The following is a 12,628-nucleotide window of genomic DNA, read 5'->3' as shown; positions in this document are numbered from 1 at the left end:
GAGACGTGTCACTCACCGCCTCTGGCGCCGGGCTCCCTGGAGCAGAAGCCAGGCCTAGCCCCGTGCGCTGACTCTGCCCACAGTGCTGGACGTGAACGACGAGACGCCCACCTTCTTCCCGGCCACATACAACGTGTCCGTGTCCGAGGACGTGCCGCGCGAGTTCCGGGTGGTCTGGCTGAACTGCACGGACAGTGATGCGGGCCTCAATGCCGAGCTCAGCTACTTCATCACAGGTGCCCTGCCGCCACCCTCCTCTGGCCTGGCTCCCTGGGGGCCGCCCAAACCTATTCAGAAATTGGGGGAACTTACCGAGGTTCAGTCTGGAGGGAGGTAGAGCCCATGACTCCTGGGGAGGAGCCCTGCCCCCCTCCACCCTCATGTCAAGGTGATAAAGCCGTGACTGGAAGACTGTGGTCTTGTCCTTCCCCAGGGACCCTTCACTCATGAGAATTCCTGTCTGTTTAGAGACTGATGGTTTCAGTATTTCTAAATAAAATGGGTTTAGCTCACAAATACCCAGTAGAGAGCTGTGGAGAAGTCCTATGAGGCCATGTCCTGGCTCAACAGGAGAACGGGGGGTCATGATCAATTACTGATATCTGCCGTGACGGTAGGCTTGGGAGGTGGTGGTAAACATGCCGTGTATTAGTCATGCCTGGATTAGAATGGTTGCCCAGCATGCTTTAGTCCCAGACACACCTGAGATGCTGGGATGCTGGGGGGCAATTCTTTCACATTCCTTAGCTGTCCCTCAGCCACATTACTGGCTCGGTCTTCTCTCTGTCCATGGCCTGCCTGCAGCCTCGTTACCCACCAGCTTGTATGCACATAGGTGTCTGCACATGCATTCAGTGCACGCACCACTCTCCCTGACGCCTCTGCCCCTGGAGCAAGGAATCCCAGCTTCACAGCCCATCCCTGCTTGCAGTAGCCCTCAGCCTCTCCTTTCCAGATCTTTCCCTCCCTCTCCTCCCTAAAGAGCCCCAGCACCCTCAGGCCGCCTCTTCACAGTCTAGTCCTCAACACTTCTCCAAGAAAAGACCCCCCCCCCCCCACGTGGACCAGTCACGGGTCAGCACCCAGCACCACTGGTGCCTCAGTTTCTCCCCCACCCCCTAGGAGCCAGATTTTGTCCATGTGAATGGTGCTTCAGACTATCCACAAAGGGGTCAGGGCTTTTCCCCAGGGGCAAACCCCGTAAGGAAAAGAGAGCACCTGGCAGCTCCCAGGATGATTTCCCAGCACCCCAAAGTGGCCAGTTCCTGCTGACCTGCTGAGAGCCCTCCCAGCTGGGACTCTTAGATTTTAATTTGCTCATTCTTCAAGGAGCCGAGCAGGGTCCTGGACCAAGCTGGCCCAAGGCCGGTGCCTCAGCGCCCTCTGCTGCCCAGAATGCCACATAGCCTGCCAGCTGGCTGAGGAGGGGTCTTCACAGTTCAGATGGAGTCCTTTCCTGTCCACCTTGGAGAGGAGACCCTCCCACATCCCACCCTGGCCACCTGCCCCTACTCTTCACTCCATGGAGCCTCCAGGAGTCCCCACTCAGAGAGTCCAAGATTAGGGACCTGGAAAAATCTTAGCTGACCCAAAGTCCCCGGCCACCTATAAAAGCCTCAACCCAGGTTAACTGCTCAGACACTCCTACCTGATGGGCAGGCGGCAGAGTGAAGGATGCAGGCTCAGGAATCAGAATGCCAGGTTGGAGTCTTACACCCAAACTAGGTGACTGTAACCCAGGGCAACACACATAGCCTCACTAAAGGACTGATTTCCCTCTCTGCGAAGTGGTCTTATGATAGTACAAATGAGATGGAAGAATCCACATGAAGTGCCTGGTATGCAGAAGGTGCTTAATGAATGTTCACCCCTTATGATTTCAGGCGTTTGGCACCCCCACCTGAGCCCACACAAGCCACACCCTCATCAGAGCCCCACCCCCACCCCCTGAACCCTGTCCTCAGGCAGGGCTAAACGGGCAGCATGGCCTTCTCTTCCCCGACTACCCCTGGAATGTCCTGGCCCAGGAGCAGAGCTGGGGTGCCACCGCCCTTTCCCTGGTTCCTCACAGAGGCTTCATTGTCTTTGGCCCACAGGTGGAAACGTGGATGGGAAGTTCAGCGTTGGCTACCGTGACGCCGTTGTGAGAACAGTAGTAAGCCTGGACCGGGAGACCACAGCCGCATACACACTTGTCCTGGAGGCCATCGGTATGCCCCAACCCTACCTGCACACCACCAGCATGGCTCTGGGCAGTCTAGTGGGGTGCCCTTCGAGGGCCAGCCGGGCCTGGCCCCAGGAGCCAGGCCTTGAGCAGAGGCTGTGTCTTGACGTCAGTGGAGAAAGGGCAGCCGGACATCCAGCGTATCACTGAGCCCTGGCGGGCCGGGGGCTTAGCCTGCAGTGCTACATGCAAGCCGCTCAGATGGTGGGGTGTAGACAGATCACTGCAACACCAGGCCAAGTGAGGCAGAAAGGGGGAGGGGGAGAGCCCAGAGTATCAGGCACAAAGGGATGTAGAAACATGTTAGGGGAAGGGTGTGATCAAGAAAGCCTTCTTAGAGGAAGAGGCAGCTGGGAATGTCTTTGGATCAGTTAGGAGTCTCGGTTGTAAGTTTTTTTTATTGTTTTTTTTGTTTGTTTGTTTAAGATTTAATTTATTTGACAGAGACAGCCAGCGAGAGGGAACACCAGCAGGGGGAACGGGAGAGGAAGAAGCAGGCTCCCAGAGGAGCAGGGAGCCCGATGCGGGGCTCAATCCCAGGACCCTGGGATCATGACCTGAGCCGAAGGCAGACGCTTAACAACTGAGCCCCCCAGGCGCCCCTCAGTTGCAAGTTTTAAAACAAGCTACCTTAAGCAATATGGGCTCACAAAACCAGTCAATAGGGCGATGGAGCTTCAGGTAGGACTGGATTTGGGGCCCGGGTGGTACCATGAGGCCTCAGTCTCTCCGCAGTGGCCAGCTCTGCCTCCGTGTGTTGCCCTCATTCTCTGGCTGACGGAGTGGCCAGTGGTTGCTGCAGCCCTGGCCTTAATCCTTTTGGGTTCAAGAGCAGCAGCAGGGAGAGAGCATTGTCTCTTTGCTGGTCTTCCCAGCTGAAGCCCCCAAGGAGCTCTAAGGAGTTCATCTGCCCCAGAGCCTGTCCCTGAAGCCCTCGTCTAGGCCAAGGGAGGAGAGATGTGCTAGTTAGACCTTAATCACATGTCTGTCTCTGGTGCCGGCGGATGGGCAGACCTGCCCCGAAGCCCAGGCCTCAGAGTGAGGAAGGTAGGGTTCTCAGAGGGTTCTCCAGGACTGGACAGACACCTGCCTGTCACCACCTTGAAGGCCAAGTCAGGTTTCAGTAAGTCAAGAAGCGGGGAGGGCCTTTCAGGCAGAGGAGCCAGCCCAGGCAGAGAGCTGGCTGTGGGAAAGAGCTGTGCGTGCGTGCATGCGTGCATGTGTGTGCGTGTGTGTGAGCAGCCGGCTCATGGCGTGACGTACACTGGGTCGGAGGAGGCTGCAGTCAGGTAGGGCCCGCTCCTAGAGGCCTGAACATTGGGCCAGCAACTTGGGCTCTGGTCTCTAGGCAGTAGGGAGCCCATGAAGGCTCTGGATGGGAAGAAGGGTGTGAGGAGGCCTGTGCCCTCCCCCCCAAGGAGCACCCAGTCCAACATCTGCAGTAAAGCTGCAGGGGAGAGGGAGTGAGCTCTCTGTGCCTCCCTCTTTCCAGCCAGCAGCCCCTCCCAGCCCACCCATGCCCAGACCCCTCATTCCCGCTGCATCAAGCATCTGGCAGGAGGAGAGGACTCAGGCTCAGGCCTGGGATGGGGCCTGCCAGCGCATACTGTCCTCAGCCGGGCCAAGGAAGCAGGACCTCCAGGGCAGTGGGAGGCTGGGCTTGGAGAGGAGCTTAGGACGGCAAGATCACCTACCGCGGGAGAGGCAACTGTGCCCCAGCATGTGGTCAGCTGGCCTGGGAAGAAGGACGGAGTCACCCCTCTTCCGCAGCCAACGCCAGCTACCTGTACTCTTCCCTGGGCTGACCACCCTCACCCGGACAGGTAGCACAGGGCACACGCTCCTTCCTCCAGGGACGGCAACCTGACAGCCGCCCCTGGGGCTGAGCCACATCCCCAGCCCTGGGAGGGTCCTGCAGGGAACCGAAGGCGCAGAACCCCTGGACGCCTTAGGCTTAGAAATCGAGCAGGACTTATGTCCCTGAGTGCCCAGGGCCCAGAGGCCCACTCTGTCCTGTAGGCGTGTTTGACCTGTATCTTGTTTCATACAGAATGACAGTTAGCTGGGAACATTGAAAAACCAGGAGATTTTATGTAGAAGCTCAGATGTTCAGGGGCACCTGGGTGGCTCAGCCATTAAGCGTCTGCCTTCGGCTCAGGGCGTGATCCTGGCGTTATGGGATCGAGCCCCGCATCAGGCTCCTCTGCTGGGAGCCTGCTTCTTCCTCTCCCGCTCCCCCTGCTTGTGTTCCCTCTCTCACTGGCTGTCTCTATCTCTGTCAAATAAATAAATAAAATCTTAAAAAAAAAAGAAGAAGAAGAAGAAGCTCAGATGTTCAGTTTCTCTGGAGAGATCAGAAGACCTCGTGTCACTGGGTCACTGGGTCTACCCTCTGCCTGTCCACTGTGGGCTGGAGAGAGCCGAGCTGCCTGTCGGGGTCGGCCCTCCCACGTGTGCACCCGCGGGTCTCACCCGCCTGGCCCTGAGAGCCGTTGGCTGGTGACCTCCGTACCCGCTTCCTTCTCCTCGGGCAGCTACAACAAGTTACCACAAACTAGGTAGCTTTAAAGAGTAGGAATTTATTTCCTCATGGCTCTGGAGGCCACAAGTTCAAAATTTAAGGTGTCAGCAGGGCTGCATTCTGCTGTTGAGGGGCTCTAGAGGGGATCCCCTCCTTGACCCCTCCAGTTTCTGGTGGCTCTAAGTGTTCCTTGGCTCGTGCCTGCAAAATCCAGTCCGTGCCTCTGACTTAACATGACCTTCTCTCTGAATCGAATCTCCTTCTGCCCTTTCCTCTTACGGACCCTTGTCATTGGGTCTGTGGCCCACGCAGACAGTCCGGGATACCCCAGGTCCAGGTTCTTAACTTCGTTACATCTTCAAAGACACTTTTTCCTAATGAGTTTGCACTCCGACGATGCCAGGGACCTGACATGGGTCTATGTTCTGGGGGCCACCAAGGAACCGCTTTGTGCCTCAGTGACCTTCTCTGTAAAGTGGGGCTGATAATAACAGCACCTACTGCACATGCTTCCTGTGAGGACTGAACGAGTTAGAAGAGCGCCTGGGACATGGTAGGCCTTGTTAGTGCTGTTCTCGATCTAAAAAGGGAAAGAGCCACCCCTCACAAAGGCCAGAGTGGGTGGCATGAACAGGATACACGCCCAGGGAATTTGCCCGTCAGGCAGCTGCTAACGACCCGTCCGCCTTCGACTCCCACAGACAACGGCCCCGTAGGTAAGCGGCGCACGGGGACGGCCACCGTGTTTGTCACCGTCCTGGACGTGAACGACAACCGGCCCATCTTTCTGCAGAGCAGCTATGAGGCCAGCGTCCCCGAGGACATCCCTGAGGGACACAGCATCGTGCAGGCAGGTGGCCGTAGCCCCCTGGGGCAGCTGGTGGGCTGGGGGCAGGCAGGGCTGCATACAGGCTCGGTGTCATCGTGGCCCGGATGCCACGTGGAGGGATGGAAACAGGAGAGGGTCCAGCGGCTGCCCCGGAAGTAGCCAGGCGCCGTCCTCCCTCCTGGGGAGAGCAGGCCTTTAGTTTCTTTTGCCTACGACAGCACCCCGGCTCCCCCCAAAAACAGAAGGAAGCCCTCTCCTCTTCCCCTACACCACCCAGAGGGCCTTTCAAAGCAGCAAGGGGATGGAGCTGTCACATTTTCCCGAAAGGAGGTGAGGGGAGATGGCCAGGGCCCAGCGAGGCCCGGAACAGAGAGGCTTTCATGGGGCCCTTGGCCAAAGCTCCCCTCTTGGGAAGTAAACAGGCACGAGAAGAAAGAGCTCCTTTGCCCAGGGAGCAGGAGCGAGGGCTATGAGTCTCCAAGGGAGAAAGGGGAGGACCTGAAAAGGAGGTTCGGGTGCCCTCCCCCAGCTGGCCCTGGACGCCTCCGTTTCTGGGTGGGCAGGGAGGCCGGGATTACCCTCTTCGCCAGCTGTGGAGGCGGATGCTGAGCCAAACGCAGCAAATCTGGGCCTGTCCACTGGGGCAGGCTCCCAGGATCAGGAGGGGCTGGAAGCATGTCCAGCTCCCTGCGTCGGAGCCGGGGGCCTGGCAGGGAATGGGCTGGGAGCAGGGTTCTGACTCCCAGAGGCCCGGAGAGTCCAGGAAACTGCAGGGATGTACCAGAGGCCGGGGCCGGTTCCAGAAGGAGTAAGCCCTGAGCTTCCTCTGGGGCTCAGCTTCTCCTCTAGCCTCACACCGGCCACCCCACTAACCAACCGTCTCCCAGGACCAAAGTGGAGACATGCCTGGGAGTATGGCCAGTACTGTGAGGGTCCCCCTGTCCATCCCCAGCTTTCGCATCTCCTTCAGTCCCGCCGGGAAGCCTTGCCCCCAACCCTGGTCTCCAGGAAGAGAGCACCTAGTGCTGGGCCAGTGACTGTAGGCCAGATTCATCCTGGGGTGTGTCAGGAGGCCCTGGGAGGGGAACCAGGACAAAGTTAACAAGCCGGAAGGGGAGAGGGTAACAAATGTCTGTGGAATGAGGCCTGCCCCTCTTTCTAAACCTGAAGAATTGGTTTCTCTTTACCTGACATGACACAGCCTGAAATCCTAGAGCCCAGGAGTGAGACAGGGCAGCCCCGATTCTCCCCATTTCTAAGGGAGAAGTTCAGACATTAGTGACTTCTCCAAGGCCCTGGAAGTTTCTGGCCAAGGTGACCTCACTCTTTGAAGGTACAGTGAGCCTCACCTCACCACCATGTCCGGAGACAAAGATTCTGTCTAGGGGCACGTGAGGGAAGAAGATGCCCCCCCCCCCCAGGACTCCTTAAGCTTTGGGAGTGGGGACACACTGAGGTGGGGCCACCCTTCACTCTGGAGATGGAGATGACGTTCATACTTCTGTGCCTGGAGCTGGTCCCGTGAGAGGTTGGACGTAGTCTCACTCCGTGCAAGCTTCCAGGCCCGTAGGAAGGAGGGGACATAGATGTGGGTCGCCCACACCGCTGAGAGGAAGTGATCCCTGCCCTCCCTCTGAGAGATGGAAAGAGTAGGACTGGTTCCAGTTGGGAGGTGGCTTTCAGCCGGGGAGCAAAGGTGGCCTCACGGAGGGGGTGCCTTGCGCAGCATAAGCCACAGCCTGGGGAGGGCAGGAAGTTCAGTTTGTCTGGAGGCTTGGATCAAGGTGAGGCTGGAAAGATAGTTTGGAGCCAGCTCCCAGGGCACTGAACGTCAGACTAGAGAGCTCTGGCTTTCTCTAGCCAGCAGTTGGGAACCAGGGATGGTTCTGGAGCTGGAACGGTTGGGAAGAAGTGGCAAAGCTGGAGCTCCCTCTTTGAGAAGACCTGGCTGGCTGGCCGCACCATGAGTCACAGCAGGGGGGCTGGGGCAGCCCTGTGGCAGGGCACCAGGCAGCCCTGGCAAGCTGACTCTCTGGGAGCAGGAGGTAGACAGCTCAGAACCACTCTGTCCGTTCTCCAAATCTGGGACCCAGAATGTACAGCCACGGCCCTGGGTAGAGTTTGGGGGTTTGGAATGCTGAGAAGTCCGCTCTAGGGTGGGATTGCTTTGACAGGTAGCCAGTCAATGATGTAATTGCCAAAAACTCAGAGAGCAGACCTCGTGTGCTTCAAACCTGGGGTGCTGTCCTGGAGAGGTCTGGACCCTCCTACCCCAAAGGGAGGATGCCTCCTGCCCTGGGTGGGGCAGGAGCACTATGGCGTGTCCTCAGAGCCCAGGCGGCATCACCTCTAGCTTCTGGCAATGCCTCCCTCCACTCTGACACAGCACGGGTCCTGACATCTCAAGGAGCTCCTTAACCCATTCTCAGCCCCTTCCTGGTCCATTGTAACGTCAGCACCTCCAAGGGGGGCCACCAAGATGGCTGTCAAGATGGCGATTGGCTGGGCAGCGTTGGAAGCCTCCTGCTTGCCCTCCTCCCAGGAGGCACCCAGGCATCTCACCCACCACGAAGGTGCTGACTGCTCCCAGGGATTATTAGGCGAATGCTGGTGGGGCCCAGGAATTCCAAGGAGAGGAGTCCCTGGCTTTCCTCTTGCCTTGGGCACTGAGTTGGCACAGAGGGCAAGACAGTACCTTGCCCCCCATGTGGGCACAGTATTTCATTTGACTGGAGGGAACCTTTGGCCATTTGGCAGCTCAAACTGGAATCCAGGCTGGGCTTTGGCACCTGGGAGGGTGAGCGGGACTTCTGTTGAGAAGCAGGGGCATTGTTTCCCGGGGGTGGTTGGTGCCTGGTTGCCAGAGGGCGGTACTGGGGGCCCCACGTTGCCCCCTCTGGCCCCGCAGTCGGCCCGGCAGTCTTTCAGCCGGCAGCCACTAGAGGGTCCGCAGAGAGCCAGGTTCTCCTCCCAGGGCTGTCTCTGGGAAAGGACACGGGACCAGGGACACGGGACCACTGGGGCTGAACGTGTGGCCCACGTCCTTCGGCAGCCCCAGGTTCCAGGCTCTGTCCGAGGCAGGCAGGGCCACCCGGTCACATCTTGGTAGATTCTGTGCAGTCACAGTCGCGGCCGTCATCACAGCCCGGCAGGGGGCGTCGGGGAGCAGGCCTGCCTCGGCGGAAGCTATGAAGGGAGCGGCGCAGAGAGCCCAGGCGCTTCCAGAGCCTGAGCTGCGGCTCGCTGGAGCTCCCGGGGTGGTGGGGCATGCACTCCCTAGCCCGGCGCTGGGTCGGGTCCAGCGCGGCCGGTTTGCAGAGGGTCATGAACAGCAGACAGCTGGCCAGCAGGAGGAAGATGCAGGCGAGGGCGATGAGCATGGGGAGGGGGTCAGCTGCCTCTGTGGGGCTGCCGGGCGTGACAGGAGCCGTGAGGAAGGCGAGGGGGCTGGGACGCTGTGTGCTCATGGCTCCTGCAACAGGAAGGGGACGGGAGCTCAGAGGCAATGCAGCTGGACCCAGGGCGGGCAAGGGAAGGGCACGTTGATGGGAGCCGCGTGCTGCTCAATGAGCTGCGGACAGCATCATGGCCATTTTACAGGGTGGAACAGTGAGGACCAGAGAGGTTGACACGTCTCAGGTCACACGCAGAAAGGGATGGAGCTGGGCCTGAACCCAGCTCCTTTTTCTTCTATATCCCCTGCCCACCTGCCACAGAGGAGATGGGAGGGTAATGCCTCTTGGCCTGGAAAATCAGTTCTCATGAATTACAACAGTCTTACACCTGAAAACCTGGGAACATACAACCAACTCCATCAATTGGTTGCTCTCTGACCTGGAACAAGTCATCAGTTACAGGATGCTGCCGCTGGCAAGGACCCTGACAATTATCTAACGTCGGGGCTGCAAACTGGTGGCTGGCCTACAGGTGTGTTTCTTCGGTCGTTCTAGTGTTTTTATGAATTTCAATTAATTGTGAATATTTTAAGTCACAGACTTTTAAAACCAAGCGATTTCACATAAATATCTAGATATCTGGCTTCTCTTGAAATTCCAGAATTTCGACAATGGCAACACAGGGCCAGTTGCTGCCTGGCACCCAGTAGCTGAGGCCGAGCAGCAGTTGCCCCCTTCAGACAGATCTGGCCCCCAGATCACCATACTCCCCCACAGGTCCACTACACACCTTATTTCACCTGCCTGGTCCCCTGGGCATTCCTGTTAGTGCTTCCCACTGCAGCCCAGCCTGCTCCCATGACAAGTAAGGAAACCGAGACCCAAATAAGGGAAGGCCAAGCCCAAACCCACACTGTGAGCCATGGCCAAGCAAAGGCCGGAACCAGGTTTCCGGACTCCTGGCCCTATGGCACCCAGTCCTCTGGGATCACTGAGCCGCTCCTAGAACAGGTGAGAAATAATCCACCAAGAGAGCTCCAGAGTTGACAAGGTGGGGCTCAAAACGTCCCCCAGACACCAGTCACCTGTTATCACTCATGACTATTCCACTAAAGGGACCTCAGCGGAGCATCTCTGGAGATGGAAAATCCGACTGAGCTTCCGGTTCAATATGTCTGGGGTTGCAGATGAAAATACCCATGGAGCCTGACCACTAGGTAACGTGTGACCACAGAGGGCTGGTGGCAGGTCTACGCAGAGAGCCCCCTCGCAGAGGTGGGGGTGCCTCGGCCAGGCTGATGGAACGCTGGCCTGGTGTGGTCAGCCCTTCCAGTTTCCCAAGAGAAGCCAGAAATCTGGATTTTTCAGGCAAATGTCCCTGATGTTTAAATATTGACAACTGATTCAAATTTGGTTAAAGCAAGAGAGGGGCGGGGGAGGGAGGATATACTGCAAAGTAAACAAACTTGACCCCCCAAAAATTTGAAATGAATTTTCAAATATTTAAAATGCTAGAACAAGCCACACAAAACAGACAGGCATACCTCCAGTCGCAGGCCAGCATGGATGACCTTTGATTTCTACAGACACAGGACAGGAAGTCCCAAAGAGGGTCTTAGTAAAAAACCATCATTTCTTTCTCTTTGACCTTGGAGACTTTCCTGTGATGAGGGACGGCAAGTTGCCCTCCTTCTCCCCCAGCTCGCAGCTTAGAATAAGCTTTCAGTTGAGTTTCTAGCATGGCGCTCAGCGGAGTCATGCCAAGCCTCTGAACGTGGGCTGCAGAGTCTGTGTCAGCAGGCAGTGGGGACCAGAGAGGGGCCACCCTGCCCCCACCCTCTGGAGCCCCCGTCCCCACCCCAGGCACTCACCAGCAGCGGCAGGACCTCACTCCCGGCTCCCTGTGCTCAGCCTCCTTCCTGCCTGCAGCCTCGCCCTCCGCCCAGCCAACTAGGGCATCCAGGGCACCCCCCCCCACCTCCCACCCATTCCCTGCCACCACTCCTTCCAGCGTTTCCAGACAGAACACGACCCCTCCCAGCTCCCAGCTGGAAATTTTGATGCCTGTCTAGCTGCCCACGGCCTCTGCCTTTCAGGCATTGGGCCTAGAAAGCGCTCTGGCTGGGCAGCCATACGTGGGTTGGCCCGCCCTTGAATATGAGCATGGAGAGGGATGGGGTGTGCCCACCACCATCTCCCACAGGGAGAAAACTGGCCCTCTATCGTCCTCTGGACAGTATTTGGCAGGGAGTGAGAAAAGGACAATCAGAAGTGGGAGGCGTCTCAATCCTGTTAGCCCTGATATTATCGCAAGGCCCTCACATGGATCTGGAGATCCGATCGGGCTAGCAAAGCTGGTCCAGTCTTCGGTCCCTGGGCAAGCACTTTAATAAAAAGATAAATGAGGGTATAATTAGCATTTTCATAGTTTTCTCGGAAGCAAGAGAGTCTAAAGCGCTTGAAAATATCAAGCCACCCGCCCTGGAACACACCGGTCCCTTTGCAGCCCCTCTGATCCTCCAAGGGCCAGCTGCTTGCAGGGAAAAGAGGCCTCCATCAGACCAGTGCTAGGATAGTCTTAAGGGCAGTTGAAGCTTCTCCCTGCCCACAAGCCCAGGGCACACTGGCAGGCCCTGCTCTAGACATAGCAAGTTCAGTCTAGAACCTTCTTTCTTTCCTTGGAACTCCATAGTGCAGTACCCGCTGGAGCAGAGGGACTAGCCTCAGAATACATCTTGCTGTGTGGCCTTGGGCTAGTCACTATCCTTCACTGGGCCGTTTCCACTCTCTACAAAAGCAGAGGGATTCCCCAGGTCTGAGCGCACACTCACATCCTCCCCAGAGTACCCCAGCAAGGGTCTGGCCCCACTTTCTTCACCAAGCCTTTTCCTGCAGTCCCCCGAGCACTGACCTCAGAGCCAGCGCTCAGCAGTCCCAAGCTGGGTAGAAAGGTCGTCTTAGCTGTCCACGGGAGGGCCAAGGAGCAGCAGGTGCCAACCGTGACCCCAGCCTGCCCTGGACTCTGCCGTGCCCTGTGCCCCTCAGTCAACCAGGCCGGGCAGAGCGGGCCGTCTTCACTCACTCTTCAGCTAGCCCTGGCTTTGTCTGGGAGAGTTTTGGCCCTGCCTTGGGGGAGGGGACAGCCAAGAGGGTAGGGATGGCAACTGGACCGGGCAGAGGGAGAGGGGAGCCATGCAGAGGAGCCCGGTCGCTCCCAAGCCCTCCCAGGGCCTCACTCCAGCCTGTCTCCTTGGAGCCCTCGAAGGGGCCAGGGTGGAGGCACTGGGGAGCCATGGGGAGGGTTTCCCAGTCTCTGCAGCAGCTCTCACCTTCCCCCATCGGGTGTCTGAATGGTATGGTCGGCAGCCAACGGCTTGCTATTCAGTGCCTGCCAGCCTCCGGGTTACCCGGGAGAGGGAAGAGGGGAGAGGGGCTGCAGCCCAACAGCAGAGGGAGAAGCCCTGGCAACCCCCCGGGCCCCTCCTCCCCTCCTGCGTCTCTGGGCCCCTCACCTTCCAGGCTTGCCCTCAGCTTCCCAGGAAAACACCTGCCCTTTGAAGGTGTCTGGCTACAGAAGTGAGGGGTGAGAGACATTTTCAAAGGTCCGAGAGATCTTAGGGCAGAAAGCACAGGATTGAGGGACAGCCATGGCTTGCTCC

The 12,628-nt window shown here is 58.1% G+C and overlaps 2 protein-coding genes across 2 annotated transcripts in view; one reads left to right on the top strand and one right to left on the bottom strand.

The window, feature by feature from the left end:
* The window catches only part of LOC103668017 (cadherin-23), a 264,181-nt gene extending 255,553 nt beyond the window's left edge, over positions 1–8,628 (top strand). The window contains exons 25-27 of the mRNA XM_040624110.1: positions 84–236; positions 2,097–2,210; positions 5,447–8,628. Coding sequence (XP_040480044.1) covers positions 84–236; positions 2,097–2,210; positions 5,447–5,733 — 554 coding nt within the window. The 3' untranslated portion in view covers positions 5,734–8,628. The remainder of the gene's footprint in view (positions 1–83; positions 237–2,096; positions 2,211–5,446) is intronic.
* A 41-nt stretch (positions 8,629–8,669) lies between these two features.
* On the bottom strand, positions 8,670–12,308 carry CUNH10orf105 (chromosome unknown C10orf105 homolog). Its single transcript, XM_008696272.1, has 2 exons — positions 12,299–12,308; positions 8,670–9,046 (listed from the first exon to the last, which is right to left on the bottom strand). Exons 1-2 carry the CDS (start codon positions 12,306–12,308, stop codon positions 8,670–8,672), a joined length of 387 nt encoding a protein of 128 aa, XP_008694494.1.
* Positions 12,309–12,628: the final 320 nt, after the last annotated feature.

Source organism: Ursus maritimus, unplaced genomic scaffold (genome assembly GCF_017311325.1).
Source record: "Ursus maritimus isolate PB19 unplaced genomic scaffold, ASM1731132v1 scaffold_7, whole genome shotgun sequence".
Taxonomy (NCBI): Eukaryota; Metazoa; Chordata; class Mammalia; order Carnivora; family Ursidae; genus Ursus; species Ursus maritimus.
This window is presented reverse-complemented; position numbering and strand designations above follow the sequence as displayed.